This window comes from Hyperolius riggenbachi, chromosome 8 (assembly GCF_040937935.1).
Source record: "Hyperolius riggenbachi isolate aHypRig1 chromosome 8, aHypRig1.pri, whole genome shotgun sequence".
Taxonomy (NCBI): Eukaryota; Metazoa; Chordata; class Amphibia; order Anura; family Hyperoliidae; genus Hyperolius; species Hyperolius riggenbachi.
Genome location: NC_090653.1, coordinates 213,800,278 through 213,825,678, shown reverse-complemented (window position 1 = coordinate 213,825,678; position 25,401 = coordinate 213,800,278). Strand labels below are relative to the sequence as shown.

At 40.6% G+C, this 25,401-nt stretch overlaps 1 protein-coding gene across 5 annotated transcripts in view; it reads right to left on the bottom strand.

Annotated features, from left to right (window-relative positions):
* STRBP (spermatid perinuclear RNA binding protein) overlaps positions 1–25,401 on the bottom strand; it is a 278,568-nt gene that overhangs the window by 133,997 nt on the left and 119,170 nt on the right. For all 5 annotated transcript variants that reach the window (XM_068248150.1, XM_068248154.1, XM_068248153.1 and 2 more), the window contains exon 3: positions 13,521–13,686. In XM_068248150.1, coding sequence (XP_068104251.1) covers positions 13,521–13,523 — 3 coding nt within the window. In that variant the 5' untranslated portion in view covers positions 13,524–13,686. The remainder of the gene's footprint in view (positions 1–13,520; positions 13,687–25,401) is intronic.

The window sequence follows — 25,401 nt, the reverse complement described above, 5'->3', positions numbered from 1 at the left end:
ATAAAAGTAAATTACTAATTATAATAGTGTACCATATATATATATATATATATATATATATATATATATATATATATATATATATATATATATATATATATATATATATATATATATATATATGGAACCACATGATAATTAGCTAGTAAGCATGGGCTCTAGTCCCCAATTTACATTAGATTACACGTGAATAGAGTTTCAGAGGAACGTAACTCAGGTTCCAACTTCATCCCAATCAGTAGCTGATTCCCCTTTTCCCAAGAGAAATCTTCACCTTTTTTCAAATAGATCATCCCTACCATACTCCCATGTCTATGTATGAATTGTGTAGTGTATTTATTATAGTCTAGGGCCAATTTAGGGGGAAGCCAATTGACTTATCTGCATGTTGGGATGTGGGAGAAAATTGGAGCACCCGGAGGAAATCCACACAGACACAGGGAGAACATAAAAACGCTTGCAGATGTTGACCTGGCTGTGATTCTAACCGGGGACCCAGTGCTGCAATGGGAGAGTGCTTACCACTACGCCACCGTGCTGCTACTTATCACCATTATGAATGGGGTTTGTGCCACAGTACAATATCTTAGCCTGCACCACCAACAGGTATCAGTCCTATGGGTCATGTGGGCATTAGAACGCTATGCCTCTTGATTCCTGCCAGGATATGGGGACTGTTTACAGTGAATGCCTACATTTAACTACAACAGGAATTCCCACTGCATTCTGATCTGAGGATTACAGCTCCCATTTTTAATTTCTAGAGTGTAAAGGCTGAAATTATAAAGGTGAGACATGCAGATTCCACCATTTTCAATTGAAAAGTGTTTGATGAGCAACTCTAGTTAAAACAATTGTTGAGTTTTGGATACTGTGAGAAAGAATAAGAAGTCTTTTGGTATTTTTATTGTTATAGGTTTCACCATTGAAACGTTTTTTTCTTCATTTACCTGGACATACTTGGTCACTGAGTCAAGCAGGTCTGTCTAGCATAGGTGGAAACAACCATGAGTATTTTTTTTTTTTTGAGTATAGCGAGTTCATCAAATTAGACCCCTGAGCATTATGGGAAAAGCAAGTGAATAAACTCCCTAGGGGGCAGATACAGCATAAACAAAATAAAGCTTAATGTACTATACAGTTGTCATTGTCTTTTAAGCTTTAATACTTTTCTTAAAACATACTTTATTATTCAAAAAGTGTCACTTTTAAACGTAGTTTCTGTAAAGGCTTTTTTTTAAACACAAAAAAACCCGACTGTTCAGCCTGCCGCAGATAGAAGCTGTCATTACTAAAGCTGTAAACAGACAGATTTTTGTTACCTAAAATGATTTGTGATGAAGAGAAGGTGTAGTCATCCCCTTTAGGCTGCAGTTACCTCACACTAGCAGTCTGCAGAGTTGAATTTCACCGCCCAGCTATTGCGGTTCTTGGCAGTAGTTTACAGCATAGTTTCTCAACGTGTGGTACGCGTACCCCAGGGGGTACTTCTGAGGGTTCCAGGGGGTACTCGGGCTTGATATATTTAACCAAGAATAACAAATTTAGAGTTTTAGAAAATGATAAATCTTATGTAAACAAAGCCAAGTTAGTATTTTAGCTAATTATAAGCAATAGTAAAAGCTTGGAAATAGTTTAAAACCAATTATAATGTACTACGATTAAATATATATTTGTCAAGGGGTACTTGTGATAATGTTTACTATGCTAGGGGGTACTTCGTGAGTATATGGTTTTAAAAGGGGTACATACCAATAAAATGTTGAGAAACACTGGTTTACAGCACTATGCCTCCTGCTTCCTCCTCCCAATCCATTGGACCGAACATGTTTCGCAGCAAACATATTTGCGCAGTGATCACTGCAAGACTGCTACTTCAAACAAAGGGAGATTGTTCAGGGTAACTGAAGTTTACATATGAATGTTTATGTGTACTGCCTGATGAAGATGACTTGAGCATTGAAAACTAGAAATAATTTTATTATTATTATTTAAATAGCACCGACATCTTCCTCAGTGCTGTAGAGAGTATTTTGTCTTGCCGCTTAACGGTCCCTCAGAGGGGCTCACAGTCTAATCCCTACAATATTCATATGTCTATGTATGTATCATAGTCTAGGGCCAATTTAGTGGAAGCCTAACTTATCTGTATGTTTTTGGGATGTGGGAGGAAACCGGAGTGCCCTGGGGGAACCCACACAGACAGGGAGAGCATACAAACTGTGCAGAAAGTTACCTGGCTGGGATTCAAACCGGGAGCCAGCGCAAGGCGAGAATGCTAACCATTATGCCACCGTGCTGCCCAGTAATGTTCTAATGACCCTTAGACTGCCAATCCTTTTTTTTATTTTTTTAAAGTCACATGCTAGTGCCAGCTGTGTTCATTAAATGTCTTGTCCAAATCTACATGTACCAAAGTCCATATTAGTCAGTAGGATTGTCACGGAGGTGGAAAAAATGGAATTGACTGGGATTTATGCTCATTGTTACGATAAATTATGCTAAATATAAAAATCTATTGTAAAAGCATTTGATTGGTCCATTTTCAAGCCACATAGATTAGCAGTAACATTTGCATAATTCTGCATCATCTTCGAATTACTTGCATATTTCAAGTGAAGTAGAAAGTTGGCACTGAGCCATAAACTTTGTACTAAATGCTTTCAGTGGCCCAGGAATATGGGGAAACTGAAACACTTATAGAAGTCCACTGTAGGTAGAAGTAGTTTTCTACTAAAATGCCTTTAGACTTCCAGGGATGCAAAACACAACACATAGTAGTCCTTGGCAGTCTAAGGGTTAAAATGCAATACCAACAATTCTATTTTCACAAAAAAAGTATGTTTCTGGATTTATTACATAATTACAGTTATTTGGGTTGAAAAAAGACTTACGTCCATAGAGTTCAACCAGAGAACAAAGTACAACACCAGCCTGCTCCCTCACATATCCCTGTTGATCCAGAGGAAGGCGAAAAACCCTTACAAGGCATGGTCCAATTAGCCCCAAAAGGGAAAAAATTCCTTCCCGGCTCCAGATGGCAATCAGATAAAATCCCTGGATCAACATCACTTGACATTACCTAGTAATTGGAGCCATGGATGTCTTTCAACGCAAGAAAAGCATCTAAGTCCCCTTTAAATGCAGGTATAGAATTTGCCAAAACTACTTCCTGTGGCAATGCATTCCACATCTTAATCACTCTTACTGTAAAGAACCCTTTCCTAAATAAATGGCTAAAACGTTTTTCCTCCATGCGCAGATCATGTCCTCTAGTCCTTTAAGAAGGCCTAGGGACAAAAAGCTCATCCGCCAAGCTTTTATATTGCCCCCTGATGTATTTATACATGTTAATTAGATCCCCTCTAAGGCATCTTTTCTCTAAACGAAATAAACCCAGTTTATCTAACCTTTCTTGGTAAGTGAGACCTTCCATCCCACTTATCAATTTTGTTGCTCGCCTCTGCACCTGCTCTAAAACTGCAATATCTTTCCTGTAATGTGGTGCCCAGAACTGAATTCCATATTGGACACCATAACTATACATTTGTTGAGAGTATCACCCACCAGTATTCTAGTAACTACAGTCCTTCCCGTTTTGAGGGTGAGTTCGTATGCTGCCATGGAAATGCACCAGGAAAGGAAAATTACTGATAGGTAAGTATTAATTTTCCTGTTTCCCCGGTGCTTCCCTGGCAGCATACTTTGGGATTTAACTAGCAAGAACAAACAAGAAGGGCAAGGAACACACTATTTTTTAACATTAGTAGGATTAGAAATTATTGATCTTTTCACATTTGAAGAACTAAAGACTGAAGGGTCAACTATGTAATGTTCAACAAAAGCATATGCGAGGACCATCCTGCGGCTTTACAGATTGACAGTATGCATCGTGTAGTGCCTGTATCATAGTCTAGGGCCAATTTAGGGGGAAGCCAATTAACTTATCTGTAGGTTTTTGGGGTGTGTGAGAAAACCAGAGTCCCGGAGGAAACCCACACCGACACGGGGAGAACAACAACTGGCTGGGATTCGAACCTGGGACCCAGCACTGCAAGGTGAAAGCACTGACCACTATGCCACTACGCCAGAATATGCTTTGATCATTGATCATAACTTTTGGGGCCTGTTCTCACATAGGCATTATAAAAATGCTTAGCAGTTGAGGCTTGCTTAGAGACGAGCATTTCAAAATGCCTTGCTGATATCTACCAAGCATTGAGAATTTGTAATGTCTACAATTACTCCTGTGGACCTACCCACAGCTTTGAAATGCTTCAAAACTACTCCCAATGCACAATTTTTGACTGTCTAATGTGTGAAGTCCTAAACAAAAAAAAACAAAAAAAAAAAAAAGGATTTATCCTATTCACAAACTTTTGAGGAAAAAAAATTGGCTGAAGTTGGGCTTTACACGTTTCTGTAACTTTAATCAAAAAGCTGAGGCTGAGACACAACATTTCTGTAATGCTGTGTACAGATACAGCTCTAGGTATAAAATATGCTGCGGGCATCACTATGCTAATAAGTGAAGAGCATGTTCTGATTCTCTGTATTTGCTGCGTGTCCTTGTATACATGCTCTTACTGACCTTTTTAAAATATGACATAGGTTGTAAATTTGTTGAGCTTTGAGTAGATCAATGCAAATCATCTCTGCAGAACAGAGGAACAAAATGAGAAGAATGATGCAAGACACACAGCTTCACTTTTACAGGGGCCTCCAAGATTCCTCGCCTGTTGGCATGGTCACAACCTCCTGCAAGGGATCCTCACTGCAATTCTCTAAGGGCTCTTTCACATCAGAGCTTGCGTTGGAGAACGCTCAAAGCATACGTTTTGTTGTATGCCTTTTACTGCGTTTTGATATGCGTTGCACTGCAGTGAGTGTGCGTTTTTAATCCGTTTTCAATGCGTTACTGCACATAGAAAAACGCAGGTATTTTTTTTTCTTTTAGTTGTCAACTTTCTACATTGTTCCTCTATTGCATTCTGGGACTGATTGCCTGCGTTAACGGATTAAAAACGCGCATAGTGTGCGTTTTACATTGACTAACATTGTAACGCATAAAGCTAGCGTTGGCCAAAAAACTGCGCCTGGGTGCAGTGGAACGCAACGCACAAAAAGGCTGCGTTATATGTGAAAGCTAAAATGAAAGTCTATGGACTTTCATTTCACCTTGGGTAACGCAAACTTTATCCTTTGCGTTGAAACGCAGAAAATCTGCCCTAATGTGAAAGAGCCCTAATACCTTAGGGTAACGTATACTAGCATTGTCTCATTTATTTCACACAACATCACAGCATTATAACAGCAAAGAATACATTGCACATTGTAGTCTTTATTCCAATGTCCTCTCATAATAAGAGCTTTGGATATTCGCATTGAAGCCCTTCTATTTATGTAGCGGCTAACTGTTTTACCATCTCACAAAAACCAGGTCAGCCATTGAAAAATTTCCTCTCAGCGTGCTTCTATGGAAGGGAAAAATCTCACCTAGGGGTCTCAACAATGACATTTGAGATGCTCTATAGAATGTGATGTTTTATCTATGGCTGCCCAGCTGATGCGTATGTTTTATGTAAAGCTAAGTACAGCAAGAGAAGGGTTTAGCAGCTGACACTGCGGGAACACCTCAACAAGGAACGCGCTCCAAAGCCTGCACTTCATTTGAAAATATACAATACACATGTTTTATGTTTGTATGACTTGAATTTTGAAGTTAAAGGCTTACAAAGTAAAACCTTCACATAATATCCTTCCTTGAAATCTGTGAATGTATTCAGCATTTTTTCTTCACCACATGCCCTTTAAACAAATGGGAATGACAGCAATTCAACATATTCTTCTTTTAATGAAAGGTATAAAACTCCAGTTTATTGAGTCAACATGGCTGACAAATTTGTTCTTTTATATGACCAAGAACCTCAAAATGTATGTAAAGCACTGGTTTTCTTGTGTTGACAAAAAGGCCAGAAACGACCCTGGTGGGGAGGCCACAGAGATCCAGACTTCTTCAGCAAGACTAAAGGTGGCAACACACCATACAATTTTTAAAATATCTGTTCAATTTAAGAATTGCAATCAATTTGTCTAACTGATTGTGACATTTCAAAAATATGACCAATGTACCACACACCTATGTTAAATTTTTTCCTCAATTATGATAAAAATGATTGGAAACTCAGAGAAAATTGCTAAGTGTGTATATTAATAAATTAACAATCCAACACACACCATACAATCTTTAGTAGAAATTGAAGAGAAATATCTGGCATTCCGGATCAATTTAAATTGAAAAAAAGGGGAAATCCGATCGGATTATTCAGTCGAATGAAAAAATATCTTTCGATTATTTAGAGAGATACGATCGTTTTTATCGAAGTACTGGAAAATTGGATCATTTTATTGTATCGTGTGTAGCCACCTTTAGAGATTCAAGCGTAATACTGGTTTCCCATATGTGTTTTTCCTAGCCAGGCGTTGCTAAGATACTAGAATATCCGGGGCATCTTGGGGCACCAAGGGCAGAGGCAGAGTGTGGGGCACTGCCTTTGCTACCACAGAGAGCGACTTTGCAAACACAGTGGTTACCCTGACTTTATACGTCACACACTTCCTGGTGTACTAATATAATACACTATATTGGGCTTTCGGTTGTCTATTTCTTTTGTCTGAGAAGTCTGATATGTATGCTTGTTCAGGATCTATGCCTAAAGTATTAGAGACACAGGATTAGAGGGAAAGCCAGGCAACTTGCATTGCTTTAAAGGAAATAAATATGGCAGCCTCCATATCACTCTTACCTCAGGTTCCCTTTAGGGCCTGTTTTTGGCAGTGCGATGCAGGGGAAATGACGCACCGCATCGCTAACGCTGGTTTGCAGTGTGAAACCAGTCTCAGGCTGTTATTTACAACATAGTTAATCACATTCATGAATCCAGTTTAAATGACACACTGGTTTGCAAAATGCTAAATGTTGCTGCCAAATCTAGTTTTGTGACACGTAACACCAGTATGAGCAAAATACATGGGATGCTGAGGTTGCATAAGAACTAATTATTCTGGTTGCCAGGTTTGTCAGCAGAGCTTATTTACTTATTTAGTACTTGAGCAGGTCTCAGCAGGTACAACACATTTTACTGCAATATATTTATACATATTTAACCAGACTGTCATGACATATGAATACTATCTTTTTTGGTTAAATAAGGAGTTTTCAAACTTGAAGCAACAATAACTTCACCCAATCTCATTTGCAATGTTCTATATATCTAATTAACACTGTTTACTAATATACAGCTGTCATCTCATTTCACTGGAGAAAACTGCACAATGTTCTGTACTTTTTATATATGCTGCCATCTTGTTTGGTTGCAGATTCTAAAAATGCCATTTCCTGCAAAGTCCACAATATCAAATTGGGTTGTCACTTCCTTCAGACACTAAAGGATCATATATCAATCTTAGAGAGCTTAGATGCAAAGGGTTGTAAAGTATAAAAGTAATCATCTTCTGAAAAGATCTTAAAGAAAACCTGAACTGAAAATTAAGAGTCAAAATAAACATAACGTTGTCATACTCATCAATCTGTTTCTCCTCTCCCGCGCCCTGTTTATCCACTGTGATCGATGGAATTCTACATCCTCCATTTTAAAAATGGCCATTACCCTATAACAGCTTCCTGGTCAGCACAGTGTTAAACTGTAATATTGCCCATGTGAGCCATAGGGAAACATGGACATCACCTTGCACATCAGTTAACCTTTCAGTTGTAACTGCTATATTTCAGTTCTGACAAAATTCTGTCAGAACTGTAAGGAACCATTGTTAGAAGAAAATGTTGAGCTTCTGAGAGGAACTGACGGTGAAATAAGTATGTAATATTCATTTGCAGGTAACTCGTGTTTATTTTAAAATAATTTTACTCGGTTCAGGTTCACTTTAAATACCAATTTTTATTTTAGTTCTCAGCTCAGTGTCCCTTCAAAGTATTTAAATCTAAAGCTTTTTGTGCAATGCTTCCCAGAGAGCAGTGAATCAGGTGTGGTAAAGTGAACTCACCATGTCAATAACAAGTACACGTACAATAGATGTTCTATTATAGCAACACATTATCCTAATCCATAGAGTAAGGAATACTCGCTGAGTTGTAAGTTTAACAATGATGTTTGTTACAAAAAAAGGTTCTAAAACCCATCTTTGTATAAAAAGCCTGCAGGAAAAAACTGAAGTCACCTTGAATTTCAAGATTGCTTACAGGTGACCTTCTGAAAAGAAAATATTCATCCTGAAATCTCCTTCAGCTCTTCTTAATAATTCATGCACTTTAGCCTTAGAAAGCTCCATGCTGCAGCTCTCAGATCCATATGCAGAAATAAATTAATCAGAGTTAATTCTGTTTGGCTTACGGCATCTCAGATGTCAGAGAGCACAGATTGTTATATCATTTGTTAAAACCCAAAGACCTGGGTACCTGAAAGATGCAGTTGATGTTATACCTTTTTACCTGAAATATACAGTTGATGTTATACCTTTTTATTCTTACTAACCAGTATACTAAATAAGGCTGTTTAACCCTTTCCGTACTGGATGGTTCTGACCCTTTAAGGACCAGCGCTGTCCTTTCCCTATTTTGCTGTGTGATTACTGAGGCTGGCTGACAGTAATCACAGGACGGAAGCTCTGCTGTCACCATGACAGCAGAGTGAGCGAGCTGCAGCGATGGAACAGCAGCACAAATGACAATACCGCACAGCATGGCTGATTGAAATCTACGCCGTGGCAGGTATAGTAGCAGCACAACAGGGCACAGATTTATCAAAGTCTGGAAGCGGTTAAAGGATACCCGAAGTGACATGATGAGATAGACATGTGTATGTACAGCGTCTAGCACACAAATAACTAGGCTGTGCTCCTTATTTTCTTTCTCTGTCTGAAAGAGTTAAATATCAGGTATGTAAGTGGCTGACTCAGTCCTGACTCAGCCAGGAAGTGACTAGAGTGTGAGCCTCACTGACGATAAATTCCAAGTATAAAACACTTTACTAGCAGAAAATGGATTCTTAGAAGCAGAAGAGAGATGAAAAGGGGAATTTCTTATTAGTGAGGGTCACACTGTAGTCACTTCCTGTCTGAGTCAGGACTGAGTCAGCCACTTACATACCTGATATTTAACTTTCAGGTAGAGAAAGAAAAAAAGGAACATAGCATAGTTATTTGTGTGCTAGGCACTGTACATACCCATGTGCATCTTATGTCACATGTCACTTCGGGTATCCTTTAACAAACAGATCTCTTCACCACATCATGATATGCTAATTACAAGGTTTAAAGTGTAACTCCACTACTACTAGAAAAGGAACAAGCTTATAGTCTCTACTTTGATATGTTCTCCACCCCCACATAAAGATATGCCACTCCTATGCCCATGGCTCCCCTCCTAATCCTTCCTGCTCTAAGTTACTCAGCCCTGCGCTATGCTGCAGTCCCTCATACCCCTCAATAGCAAAAAAATACATCCTGAGCTTATGACAAACTAAACAGAAACTATACTTTAAAGCTCAAATTATTCCCCAGTTAGACAATCCTTTGGTAGAGGATTGGTTTAGGTAAACTCCTAAAATAAGAAAATATGTGGCAGAAATCATTGGCACAGAACTTTGCTACATCTTGAGCATTGCTAGGTAAAACAGAACATGCTGGGGTGAGGGTCAGGACGCTGCAATGTAGCTATAGTTGTATGGATAAACCAATAGGGAAGAATGGCAGCATTGCACAATCAGTTTATGAGACTCTCTGGTACCTCAGATACTAAGCTACTGAACCACAGAGGAGTGAACTATGATTGCAACTCCCATATTACTTTCATAAACTTTCATAAACAAAATAAGTGGTCCCTCTTCTCTTCCCAACTGACAAAGTCCCACAGATGACTGATAAAACATATTCTAATTACTTAAAACCAGTAAGTGTTGTGTAGGCTGACTTTGGTTCAGCTGCCATTTCAACAATCATTTTAAAGAGGAACTTTACAGAATATGACATAATGCATACATCTGCTTATGTTTGTTTAGTGTGAGTGTGAAGAAACACCTGGTCTCTCATAACGCTCTGGGAGAAGAATTCTGTATAACGATCAGCCTAGGCCAGGCATGGGCAAACTTGGCCCTCCAGCTGTTAAAGAACTACAAATCCCACAATGCATTTGCCTTTGAGTCATGACTGTGTATGTCAGACTCCTGCAATGCATTGTGGGACTTGTAGTTCCTCAACAGCTAGAGGGCCAAGTTTGCCCATGCCTGGCCTAGGCTGTGGCATAACTGGAAAGGGGGCAGGATTACATACCAATATACAGCAATATACAGTAGATATAAGAAATGTTTTAGATGCTGAAACCAGAATAAAAGTGGGGATCCTGAATAATTTACTACATTCTACTGCAGGTATACAGTATGTCACTAGAGTTCCTCTTTAGTGTGGTTTAACTGACAAGCATTTACTTACTATTCCAGCTGTAAATTAATTTTATGAGATCAGGGTTAACGTGTACCAGAGCTGAATAAAGGAATACAATTGTTTCTTATTCGCTGCTTTCTCCAGCACCATAAACACGCAAGTCCCTCGGCGTCCTCCCGCGGTCTGCCGTTCAGCTGCAATCAGCCCAAGTGATAGGCTCAGTCGCACCCAGTCTAGGTCTTCTGCGCATGCGCAGACCTCCCACGAATGTGCAGTAGACCCAGGCTGACGTGACTGAGCCTAGCATGCGCAGTACACTCAGGCTGTCGCAACTGAGCCTATTACTGGGGCTGATTGCAGCTGAACGGGAGACCGCGGGATGACGCCGAGGCACTCGCACGTGTTTATGCTGCTGGAGGAAGCAGCGGGTAGGTATCTATTTTATTCCTTTATTCAGTTCTGGTTTACTTTAAGTGAGAAAGCAACCACAACTCAAAACTGTGTACATAGGTTCTTAGAGGGCAATTCCACTACGCAAATCGCCAGCTCTTGCATTTATGCTTGCTGATTAGCAATCTGCCAGCAGCATTTTCGGTGCAAGTGCATTGGAAGGAATGCAGGGGACAAACTCACAGTCCTTCATGCGGCTCTGAAAATTGCGGTGTACTTTTTGTTACAAATCCTGATCTGCAATTTCTAATCCCAGCTCATATTGAGCTTTTTTTTTTTTTTTTTTTAACCAAAACCATTACAAATAAAATTCTATGCTTGAAGCTGGAGATCTACCTTAATAGAAATTCCTGAGTGTCATGTGAGGTATCCACACATGTATTTCAGACATTCAGATAATCCCTCTTTATCCTTGCACTCCTGATTTAACTTGCCTAACGTCAGTCTTAAAGGTAACAGTAAGGTTAACTTCCACAGACTGAATAATTAAAACGTATAGTTCAAAATCATTCAGAAATGTTGCCTAGCAGGGGCGAGATTGGAGGATGTGTCATGTTTTACATCACTGATTGGTGGGTGGGGGGGTTGATCTGCCCCACACTGGCCACTCATCTTTCAGTTTCGAGCTAGTACCAGCACTTACTGAACTAAACAATGCATTAAACCCGGACAGGTCTGGAAGCAATGCAGGAGAATTTTACTCACTACTTTGTGTGGCTGTATAGTGCAGTGTTTAAAGAGACACTGAAGCGAAAAAAAAATATGATATAGTGAATTGGTTGTGTACTATGAATAATTACTAGAAGATTAGCAGCAAAGAAAATATGCTCATACTTTTATTTTCAGGTATATAGTGTTTTTTCTAACATTGCATCATTCTATAATATGTGCAGATTACACAACACTCAGCATTCAAAATGAGTCTTTCAGAGCAGTCTGTGAAGTAATGACCTCTCCTCTAGCAGAGAAAAAGTAAACAGTTATCTTACAGTTGAGATAATAAAAGTCAGATAACAGCCCTCTCCAAGACTAACTTAGTCGGAGAGCTTAATGGCTTGTTTGCATAGAGATAACAACTGGAGTTTCTCAACTCTTCCTGTACTGGAAACAATTAGACTGATGTATCTGATCTTAATGTTTTATTTCTTAGCTGTACTACACATACAAATCATAATATCATAATTTTTTTCCGCTTCAGTGTCTCTTTAAAGAGGAGCTGTCAGCCATACCATCTCAGAAAAAAACACATATATAAGTAGATAAATACTTGCTCTACTTACATAACATATGTATTGCACTGTTCATGTTTTGATTGTAGTGATTTTTGTACAGTAAAAAAAGAGAAAATACTTCTTAGCATTTCCCATTTTAAGTGTGGCTATTTTGAAGCCAATCCTGATGTCATTTCCTGCTTTACTCTCCACTGCCTGATTTGCCCGCCCTTCGCTATAGAAAGTGCATTGTTTCAGCATGAGAAATATTGGCCAATCAGAGAGGAACAGAGGTGTGGGAGGGGAAAACAGGAGGGAAAGAGGCATCAGGCTGCATTAGTTAAAGTGGACCCAAATTAAAAATACAAGATTTCATAAATAAAATCTATTTTCTAAATTATAATAATAAATAGCAGCCTTTTTTCAGCTGCATGATGACAAATATAAAATAGTTTACATTTATTGGGGGAACCTCTCCCTTCCTTTCAAATTGCCGGGACAAAATCCGGCAAACTGGTGGAGTAGGAGGTGTCCGGCAATGGAGGAATTGCTAATGGCTGCCACCTGTATAACCCTAGTTATGAAAAGACAAGGGTGAAAAGCATGCACTGAAATGATCATAGGTTTGAAGGAGTGTTTATTTATCTTTTTGTGTGTCAGAGTGGTGCAACTAAATATTTTTAATTTAAAAAAATGTTTCATTTGGGTCCGCATTAAGTCTGAGGGGAAATATAGAAGCAAAAAAGGACAACCCAGCATGCCCTGCAACTTCCTTTTTGTGTACCAAATAAGAGTCAGGTAAACTGGGGAATGATCATTCATCTACAAGAAAAGTAAGAGTGATTTTAACTTTTGGATTGCCAGGTTAGCATCCTTATTACTTGTTTACCAGATAAAAATAAACAATTGATTTTTGATTTTATGCCCGACAGTTATACCTTAAGGGCTCTGCCTCTGACACTGCTTCTGTGTTCCAATCTCGGCTCTTCATGTTTAGTAAGCCACACTTAACTCTAACACTGCTACTGCCTATAGAATGCACCGTACTGGCTGAAGCTCTGGCGCTTTGAGTCCGCCAGGAGAAAAGCGCAATATAAATGTTATTTGTCTTGTCCTTTGCTTAGTTCACCACAGCAATACATGTATAATCAGTCCTCCTTAAGCCACGAACACAAAGATATCTATGTCAAGACAATAATTCTTATTTCCTGAATGCTGAACATCCACATTACGTATGTTGCACTAGCAGTTTCAATTAACTTTCTGTGAATTTTGTAACTGAAGAGAATTCACTAATACTGATGCACGGTGAAAAGTGTTACCTTGTATGAAAGAGGCAAGTCATGTTACACAAGAAAAAAACTCAACCTGTCTACAGCAAAGAATGAAATGATTGCTTACCATGCTTATGAATGGATTTCAGTGTTGTCTCCCCACTTCCCTCCTCTGTGCAGGTATCCACAGGAAAGCTTCTGTGTAGTACAGACTCCACATAAGTCTCCACGTCCCCACAGGCATCAGATGTTCATTCAGCCAGTTTAACGAGTTGACAGCATTATACAGAACTCTGCACAGACAGCAAATAATACTTATATGAAATGCTTTTCATACATTTATGCATGCAATGCTGATGCGTTTTTAGATATCTGTGGTACTGTTCACACTGTTATGGATTTATTTAAATGCAGCAGAGAATAAAGATAAATGAAAACTGGTAAGGCCAAGTTAGCTCATATGGCTGTAATACAGGGGATCTGCACTATAGAAATGCCCACAATGTAAAATATGAGGATGGCAATTCTGCATCAGTTTTTATTGCAGACTGACCCATAGGAATACACAGCTTGTATTTCCATGTATGTAATGTTAACACAACACATACTTCTAACTCCTGAAAGGAGGAGGACACCAAGTAATTATGAACCCTAAAATGCAAAACCTAAGAGTGTTTTACTACTAAATGGCTATCTGTAGACCAAAGCCGAACATAGGCTGGGAAACGTGACATCGAGAATGATTGGTGGTGACATATCCATATGTTCTTGATCCTGCAGGGACCAAACATGCCGTAAATTGTAAGTCAGCTAAACAAGAAGCAGCGACTACGTGTTTAAGGAGTTCTTCAGAATCGGAATTGGTTTTGTTAACAGCAGTGCACAGACAACATCAGGTTACAGGACAATAACAGCAGCAATAGCATTAGAAATAAGGATAACATTCAACAGTAGCAACAGTGAGGGGTGCAAACAACTGTAGTTGCAGCCTAAGGGGGAGACGGAGGAGTATTAGGCAATAGTCTGAGGAACCCAGTGCTGCCCAAGTAGGGACGGCCATATAAATATCCTTCAGGACCATGTAACAGTGGTGGAGGGTGCTTGTATTCCTGATGGGGCAGGCAACATGTTGATGGAGGCATGGCAGCTCTTGGTTGAGGTTAGTCCATTACAATGAACAAGGAGTCTGGAAGGGACATCTCCCACTGTGTGATAGTGTTGCTAAGGTTGCTGTGGGCAAGTAGTCAACCTTTACTATTCACCTAAAAACTGCGCTCCTGGAAGCTGTACTACAATTGCATCTATTACCGTGGTGCGCTCTAAAATATCTGATGTAGGATATGTCAAAACAATAAACAAAAAGTAGCGCTCCAGATCTCACAAGAGTCCACGATCAGACCAATTCAATGTCCATTACGTGTCAATCAGAGTCCCCTTTAATGTAACCTCTTGGCACCTCCAGGTCTCCGTACACCAACTCCGTTACAGATCAACACGGTATATAGATAAAAAGAGAAAAGCGCATATAGTGTGACTCCGTTATGGCTCTCAATGTTACCACCACCGCTTCTATATCCCAAGAGACCGTGAATGTTAGTTCTAGTACACCACCGGTGGGGCACCTAGACACACCCCCTCCGTGTCCGCACTCACCCAATAGGCCTCCTCAGATCTCCGGAGGTAGGATTTAGAGCCAGTGGGGGTCATACACTTGTATCAGAAATCCACACGTCTCTTCTCACCAAGTTACTGCGGGGCTAAGAGAGCTCGATAGTGTAAAACCATTTATTTAAAAGTTGTTTAAAAACCAGATTGCACTCACATTTAGGAGACTTGATAACAGCGTTTTAAACAGTGTTGGGTCCCCGGGTGACCACTCCGCTGATCATTGCCTCGAACCTCCGTATCCTGAGTGATATCCCTGGTACTTCCGTGTTGGCCAGCAGCATCCGACGTAGCTCCGCCCTACGCGTTTCGTCAGAGATCTGACTCATCAGGGGCTGACGAAACGCGTAGGGCGGAGCTACGTCGGATGCTGCTGGCCAACACGGAAGTACCAGGGATATCACTCAGGATACGGAGGTTCGAGGCAATGATCAGCGGAGTGGTCACCCGGGGACCCAACACTGTTTAAAACGCTGTTATCAAGTCTCCTAAATGTGAGTGCAATCTGGTTTTTAAACAACTTTTAAATAAATGGTTTTACACTATCGAGCTCTCTTAGCCCCGCAGTAACTTGGTGAGAAGAGACGTGTGGATTTCTGATACAAGTGTATGACCCCCACTGGCTCTAAATCCTACCTCCGGAGATCTGAGGAGGCCTATTGGGTGAGTGCGGACACGGAGGGGGTGTGTCTAGGTGCCCACCGGTGGTGTACTAGAACTAACATTCACGGTCTCTTGGGATATAGAAGCGGTGGTGGTAACATTGAGAGCCATAACGGAGTCACACTATATGCGCTTTTCTCTTTTTATCTATATACCGTGTTGATCTGTAACGGAGTTGGTGTACGGAGACCTGGAGGTGCCAAGAGGTTACTTTAAAGGGGACTCTGATTGACACGTAATGGACATTGAATTGGTCTGATCGTGGACTCTTGTGAGATCTGGAGCGCTACTTTTTGTTTATTGAGTCAACCTTTACTCACTATGCCAAAATAAAGCATTATGGGAATACCTTTTTGCTCACATGAAAATTAAGAATTTCAGAAGATAATTTGTATAGCCTGTTTAGTATGGGCCCTTTTGGGTTTTAGTATGGGCTCCTCTTAGTATACTTGTGGTTGTGGCTTTCTAGAATTAGTTAATATCCAATAGTTCCTTTATGTGTAATATTATCAAGGAATAAGACACAGTGAACCACAATATACCTGATTAAAATGTCCTTAATGAAAGTATTCAGTTCCCGCTAATGTCACCAGGAGCATACTGTGCAGGCACAAACCATACTGGGCCTGCGCAGTACACTCCTGGTGATATCAGCAGGAGCGAGGACACGGCAACGCAGGCGCAATGGTTTTCTGACTTTAAAGTCTGAAATTCCAGAAGTGAACCGGAGGCGGGGCCGGAGCATCGGTGAGTGGCTGCGCGGGCTCAGGATGTCTGCGGGGGACCATTAGAAGCTCCGGGTAAGTTCAACTCATTTTCCCCCGACCCCCTACAGTATTCCTTTAAATCCGATTGAGAACCTCTTGTGGGACTTAAAGAAAGCAGTTGCAGCGCGCAAGCCTAAGAATGGGACTAAACTGGAGGCTTTTGCCCATGAAGAATGGGCTAAGATACCCGTAGATCACAGCAAGACACTTGTGTCAAGCTATGCTTCACGTTTAAAAGCCGTTCTAACTGGAAAAGGATGTTGTACTAAGTACTAAGAATGAATGTCACTTGGGGGTTGAATAAAACTGGTAATTTTGTGAGCACAGAAAAGACATTTGTGGTTATTTCATTATAAATGTTATGTTACATTTGTCTGACTTACAAGTGCCTCTTTGATTTAATTGTAAACAAGATGACTGAAATGATCAAAATCAATCAATCATCAAACTGGCCAAAACACTCAATTTCAATAATTGAATAATTTTGAACACAACTGTAAGTGTATAGTATAAACCCAGACAACCTTAGCAGCACCCCCTTATTTGTGTTCTTTAACTGCCTTCCCATAATTAGCGCCTCTTCCTCTTCCTAGATCCTACCATGCATTCATCCCTACTCCTATTAATTAGTGCTCCTCTTCTCGCAACCATTTCCACTCACAATATTGCACATCCATTTCAGCCTGTAATTAGTGTGCTTCCATTTCCCAATGTCTTTACTTATGGTTAGCAGTCCTCAAACAACCCATACACAGAATCAGGCAATCAGTAATGCTGCTTCCCATGATACATACGTCTCTGTACTGCATGCTCTATGCCAGAAGAACTGAAATCAGAGCAGTAATGACCACGTTACTGTGCTCACTACTGTTGTGGCAAAAAGCTCCATCTACCTCTTTATGACCCTGCTGTGGAGAAGCAAAATTAAACTTGCCTCAACGTTTACAGATCTAGAGGAGCAGTAACATATGTGAAGCTGCCTTTTTTTATATCGGCACAAAGGTGTCTAATGGTAAAATACCAGCAAACTCCTCTTTCAGGATGGTCACTACAATCTTTGCCTCCAAGGACTAAATGGAGATGGAACTCGAAAAGAGTCCATTAATGTGGAACTATGGTATGGCAAAGCATACAACTGAAAACCTATTTCCCAACTTCTCATTGCCTATAGGTAATGAAAATCACAATTCCCCATGTCACAGCTAGTGTAGAAGAAGCCATCTTGCATTATCATCTAATATGCAGTTCAAGCACACTTTTGCAGTCAGGAAAACACAATTACAATCAGGCCTGGGACTCACTTGCAAAGCTTTAGCAGCACTTTGGAATCACTGGCGATTTCCCTTATATCGCGATTGCGCGTCCTGCAGCACTGCCCTGGGAAATCGCACTGAAAAACGCGGTACTTTGTGCTTTTGAAAAGCTCCTGTGGGTCCCAGGCCTCAGTGTTACCTAGAAGCACAATGCAGTAATTCTGCCTGACATCCTGCATTGAGAGATGAAACAAGCCTAGAAATCTCAGTGAAAGCCCATACATTTTTTTTGTTTGTTCTTAAATCCTATAGTAGTGTGGCTAATATATTGAGGGCAGAAGCTCTGTTTTAACAAGCATTGCCATAGTGACAACGCAGTCAGGAAGAACACATCTCCATACCTATGAAGATGCTAGAGGAGGTACAACAGGAACTACAGAATGTAAGGCAAGTCTTTTTTTTTTCCTCTCTGAAGGGTGTTTTTTTTTTTTTTTTTTAAATCTGCTTTATTACTGAACGCTGTTTTTGATGACATGAAACGAATAGCATCCCTGACATTGCTGCTGTTAAAGTGCATCTTGTGCTCCAATATGTAAAATATCCCTCTCTTCTCCTATACCTAACCCCAACCTTCACCTCCCAGACGCCAAACACTAACCTACCCCTCTCCAACGTCCAACACTAACCTCCTTTCTCCTCTGCCTAACACTCACCTAACCCTCTTCAATGCCATTGAACAATTTTTTTTAATTTTGAAGAATCCGAATCAATTTTTTTGGTTGATCAGAAGTTGTGAAGAAATTGTTCAATTTAAAATACAAGTGTTTTTGAAATTGCCTCAATTTCGGAGGGGGAAACTTTTTTTTGAAAAAGTTGGTTGGTTAAAAAACCCACCTGCATGGCACCCTTTCACTCAATCAACTATTGGTCCTTTGCATTTTCATAAAACTTCATTTTCCATTGTGACATGCATCACCATATTCCATCTCTGTAAATCTACCAATTTATCATGTGATCATCCTTTGTTGATTAGTATTACAATTACACTTAACACCACATTTACAAATGCATTAACCACACATTATTTTGCTATAAACATTTAATGATTTCTGCTGACATAAATAAACCAAGTACAATACAGTTACATATTATGATGACTATAAAAACAACAAAAAACTATTCCATAATTATTATTTTCACGTCTCATACCATAACATTCTTTCCTATATATATATATATATATATATATATATATATATATATATATATATATATATATATGTATATATATATATATATATATATATATATATATATATATATATATATATATATACACACCGTGTATACTCGCATACAAGGCGACCTTGTGTATAAGTCGACTCCAATATTCAATCCTCTTAAGCTGGAATTTTTTATTGACTCAAGTATAAGTCTACCCAGCAAAGTTAATGGCTACACTTGGAGCTCAGGAGGGGTTAATGACTGCACTGCATACAGTATTGCAGCTATTAACCCCACGTGTCCCTTAAGTGCAGCCAATATCTCCCTCCAGGGCCCCAAGTGCTGAAATTATTCACTCCCTTTTATGCAGCCCAGTATTTCCTCCCTGCCCCTTTCCTTGGTAATTGTTTAGGCCACTAGCCAAGACTTTCAGATCTATGTTTTCTTGGCATTTCCTTTCCTCAAAGTATCACTTTCCACTGGGTAAATTGCTGCAAATGGGAATGTCACATTTAGTACACACAGTCTGTGATCAGTGCCGTCAGTGACTGGCGTATAAGTCGATCCCTTATGAAGCGAATCAGACCTAAATGTCTACACTTACACTTGAGTATATACAGTATTTATACTTGCGTATATATATATATATATATATATATATATATATATATATATATATATACATACATATATATATATATATATATATATATACACATACATATACATATATACATATACACACACACACACACACACACTTTCATAATTCCATCCTTTGTGTTTATACAAACAACAAAGTTTGGTAGGTACTCAAGTGAAGAGTTACATACAGTTTATTCTGGTTGAATACAGTTTGACAATCCATCACACACTTAACATGTCCAATCTCAAAAAAACAAAAACAAAAATGTAAAACTAATGTGTGTGGTCACCTTAAGAGTCACCTCCACCCCATCTGAAGACTAACACTAACCTCCACCTCTCGGACACCTAACAATAACCCCAATCTGAGTTGCAGGTTCCGATGTGGAATTGTACTGCACTTGCGCAAATCGTACTGTACATGAGGGGCAGTATTAAATGCTATTGCACCAGGTCTTTCATTGGAGATATTTACTCTTTAACTGTCTTTTACACCAAGCGTACAGTTGTGAGTGAAACTTCTGGTTTTCCATCTGGATTTTCTTGGATGCTCCTATGCTAAATCAGCTACATGCTGGTGAAAGTGTTACTAGCTCATTTGTAAATTCATTGAAGAAAAATGCCACGTTCCTGTGCTGTGAGCTGAAAATAACCCTACATCTCATTTTGTGAATTGAAAAATGTAAAAAAAAAAACTGCATAAACATGGAGTGAAAATATTTTTAAACACAGCGTTATAAGTAAAATAGAAGATACTTGCCTGCATACATTCTGGGCCATAAGAGGAAAGTCATGTAAAGATAACCATTGTGTCCTAACTGTATCTTCCTGTATCCTCCTATTCTTTCATCTTTTCAGTATTGACTCCATGGGACTAAGGTTGTACTGCAGGCTTATTGCAGACATTGATCATGCTGCCTACTTATAGCTCCTCAGTGCCACTACTTCCATCCGTACGTGCTTGTCGGCAGATACCACTGGCACTCTGCTGCTGATAGCAGCAGAAAAACTTTTCTTTAAAGAGCCTTAGATAAGAGGGGATCAAGCTGTGGATCGATGGATATCCACTGAGAGCAGCAACATGCTCTCTTTTAATTCTCACAACAAATTACAAAGGGCATCTGCTAGCTACACTTTAATTAAAACTGTGAATTAATCTGTCAGCAGACATACTATAAATACCAGCCTGTGTGAAAGGACTCTAGATGACATGTTACATGATCGTAATTCAAAGCACAGACTAAAATCCAATACAGGGGAATGAAATGAAAAAAAAAATAGTTGGGGGGGGGGGGGATGATTAGTGATGGGTGAATAAAAAAATAAAAAGATTTAAAGAGATTCAGGGCACAATTACACAGCACATTCCATTTCAGTGGAGGCAGATGTATCCTAATGTGCATGCAGCTGATCAGAGTTGCCATTAGGATTCCTGCATTTATTAATGTCAGTATACCCTCAATGACCCCAAAATTCCGATCTAAACTTCTAGAAATGTAGTTTAAAGATAAATGCCTTATCAAATTGCAGTCTAAGGATTTAAATTGCATCTTTCCATTTCAAGCTGAAGCCAGTCAAGAATATTCAAAATTGACAGAAGGCTCAGACTGCTCTTTGCTGCATCAGTAGTCTGAGTACACTGTTTTGCACTGATGCTGCGACGTGACTGTACATAAAAACAAAGTACTGTATATTCTGACGTATAAGACTACTTTTTAACACTTGAAAATCTTCTGAAAAGTCGGAGGTCATTGTATACGTCAGGTATCATTGATGCCGGGGGATACGCCCTATCCTGTTACTGATTCTCAGATGTCGCTGCTGAGGACTGTAGCGAAGCGGCGTAGGCGCACACGTGCGAGATCTGAGATGCAGAGAAGGAGGCAAATAAGATACAAGGGTGGGCCAGAAGGGTGAAAGAGGTGTGTTTTATGGGCACAGTGCGATCTATTCTTCCATACCGCTCTGATAAACAGGTAGACAAGGAGAGCTGACCAATTCGCTTAGGAAGAGTTAACCAATGCAACCAGTCGTTCACCTACAGGATCTTCTCAAAAAATTAGCATATTGTGATAAAGTTCATTATTTTCTGATAAACATTAGACTTTCATATATTTTAGATTCAAATACACACAACTGAAGTAGTTCAAGCCTTTTATTGATTTAATATTGATGATTTTGGCATACAGCTCATGAAAACCCAAAATTCCTATCTCAAAAAATTAGCATATTTCGTCCGACCAATAAAAGAAAAGTGTTTTTAAAACAAAAAAAAGTCAACCTTCAAATAATTATGTTCAGTTATGCACTCAATACTTGGTCGGGAATCCTTTTGCAGAAATGACTGCTTCAATGCGGCGTGGCATGGAGGCAATCAGCTTGTGGCACTGCTCAGGTGTTATGGAGGCCCAGGATGCTTCGATAGCGGCCTTAAGCTCATCCAGAGTGTTGGGTCTTGCGTTTCTCAACTTTTTCTTCACAATATCCCACAGATTCTCTATGGGGTTCAGGTCAGGAGAGTTGGCAGGCCAATTGAGAACAATAATACCATGGTCAGTAAACCATTTACCAGTGGTTTTGGCACTGTGAGCAGGTGCCAGGTCGTGCTGAAAATGAAATCTTCATCTCCATAAAGCTTTTCAGCAGATGGAAGCATGAACCCACTTTTGAACCAGAAACAGCGGCAGAAGCGCCTGACCTGGGCTACAAAGAAGCAGCACTGGACTTTTGCTCAGTGGTCCAAAGTACTTTTTTCGGATGAAAGCAACTTTTGCATGTCATTCAGAAATCAAGGTGCCAGAGTCTGGAGGAAGACTGGGGAGAGGGAAATGCCAAAATGCCTGAAGTCCAGTGTCAAGTACCCACAGTCAGTGATGGTCTGGGGTGCCATGTCAGCTGCTGGTGTTGGTCCACTGTGTATTATCAAGGGCAGGGTCAATGCAGCTAGCTATCAGATTTTGGAGCACTTCATGCTTCCATCTGCTGAAAAGCTTTATGGAGAGGATTTCATTTTTCAGCACGACCTGGCACCTGCTCACAGTGCCAAAACCACTGGTAAATGGTTTACTGACCATGATATTACAGTGCTCAATTGGCCTGCCAACTCTCCTGACATGAACCCCATAGAGAATCTGTGGGATATTGTGAAGAGAAAGTTGAGAGACGCAAGACCCAACACTCTGGATGAGCTTAAGGCCGCTATCGAAGCATCCTGGGCCTCCATAACACCTGAGCAGTGCCACAGGCTGATTGCCTCCAGGCCACGCCGCATTGAAGCAGTCATTTCTGCAAAAGGTATCCTGACCAAGTATTGAGTGCATAACTGAACATAATTATTTGAAGCTTGACTTTTTTGTTTTAAAAACACTTTTCTTTTATTGGTCGGATGAAATATGCTAATTTTTGGAGATAGGAATTTTGGGTTTTCATGAGCTGTATGCCAAAATCATCAATATTAAAACAATAAAAGGCTTGAACTACTTCAGTTGTGTGTATTTGAATCTAAAATATATGAAAGTCTAATGTTTATCAGTACATTACAGAAAATACCGTATTTTTCGGACTATAAGACGCTCCGGACTATAAGACGCACCCAGGTTTAGAGCATAAAAATCATGGAAAATAAAACTTTTACTAAACCTGGTGCGTCCATGGTCCAGGAGCAACTTCTATGTGTTCTCCCCCAATAATTGTACCCCTTGTGCCTTCCTTGTACCTCTGGAGAGGGAAGACAGTGCTAGCAGGAGGGTGCCTCGCTGAAAAGATGCTGATTTTCATCACAAACGCCAGCAGATTGCTTGGAGCATTCTGGGCAAAACTTGGGCAGCAGCATTAAAATGGCAGAGGATGAGACTCTTCACAGGGATCCGACGTCCTCTGGTGTCCTGTCCCCCTGTCCTTGGCCCCCTCTGGTGTTGCTGTCCATCATCCCCCCTGACGCCTCTGCCCCTTTAACATAGACCCCGAGACCACTGCCGATTACAGTAACAGTAGGTACCGGTATACACAAACCTAAGAAAGTGGCCGCACTGGTGTACACTGTCCCCCTTTGTTCACCCCCTCTGGTGTCGCTGTCCATCATCCCTCGTGATGCCTCTGCCCCTTTAAAATAGATCTTGAGACCGCTGCAGATTAACAACAAGTTTCGGTATACACAAACCTAGGAAAGTGGTCGCACAGCTTCACATATCCCTCCTGCACTTCGGTATCATTTGCCTCCCCGACCGAGAACGCTGCAGATGACCGGCAAGTTTTTTCACTGCACGGGAAGGCGTCACACAGCTTCAGAACGCAATGTCCAATCAGGCGAGGGACGCTGCGCGAGACAGCCAATCACAGCCTTCCCGATAGTCCTGAAGGCGGGACAAGGGCTCTCTCAGCCGGGCTGGTGATTGGGAGGAAGCAGGGAGCAGAGAGGGCTGTGATTGGCTGTCTCGCGCAGCGCCCCTCGCCTGATTGGCCATTGCGTTCTGAAGCTGTGTGTCGCCTTCCCGTGCAGTGAAAAAACTTGCCAGTCATCTGCAGCGTTCTCGGTCGGGGAGGCAAATGATACCGAAGTGCAGGAGGGATATGTGAAGCTGTGTGGCCACTTTCCTAGGTTTGTGTGTACCGAAACTTGTTGTTAATCTGCAGCGGTCTCAAGATCTATTTTAAAGGGGCAGAGGCATCACGGGGGATGATGGACAGCGACACCAGGGGGGGTGGACAAAGGGGACAGTGTACACCAGAGGGGATGATGGACAGAGGGTGACAGCAGACACCAGTGGGGACAAAGGGAAGGACAGCGCCAGTCAAAAAATGTAGTATTCGGACTATAAGACGCACCAACTTTTTCCCCCCACTTTTGGGGGAGAAAAAGTGCGTCTTATAGTCCAAAAAATACGGTAATGAACTTTATCACAATATGCACATTTTTGAGAAGATCCTGTACATACTGAGTATATTCTATTTTCCCAACTCCAGGTACCCAAAAATACAGACTCCTGACTGATTCTACAGCCTTGCCCAAGACAGCACAAATTTGTCACCTCGCCCCTCCCATTACAAGAACACGTCCGTAGCAGGGAACCTATATCCTACTACTGCAATTTCAAAGCCTAGGTGAGGCCCTTACTGCATATGGGAAGCAGCAGGATGTAGCAAATGTTAAATATATCACTTGTCTGGGACAAGATACTATAAGGCCTGTGACCCGATAAAAACCACGCAAACACTTTGTGCAGTGATCCCCGGCATTTGTACAGAAAACTGTGCAACTGCTTCCAATTCGCGTTTTGTCTTTTTAATAAACTTTATTATACTTACTGGGTGTCCTGATGTTTGGCTTTTGCCCGTTGTCCCACTCCTCAAGCAGAAGAGGTCAGATTCTTTTAGAGCTCCAATCAGAAAAGTGCCTGTGACCTCTTCTGCTAGGGGGCGGAGCTAAGGGCAAAACCTGGACATTGGGACACACGGTAAGTACATCAAACTTTATTTAGATAGAGCATAATCAGCCCGCAAATCGCTACAAAATCGCTTTAAAAACAATTTTGCAGGACTCATATACTTTGTATTGGAGAGCAATTGCTTCCAAAATGCATGACCTGCAATTGCTATTAACCCTAATCCCAATCACTCTAGTACAGGGGTCCCCAAATGTTTGGGGTTGAGGGCCGGGTCAACATACTTCAGACTGCTGGGGGCCGGATTATACAGAACATAATATGATGTAGAAGTCTTTGGGGGCCAGACAGTGAAGCATACCCAGGTGACAACCTGCAGGCCAATTGGACAGCAGTGTCACCTGATGTTA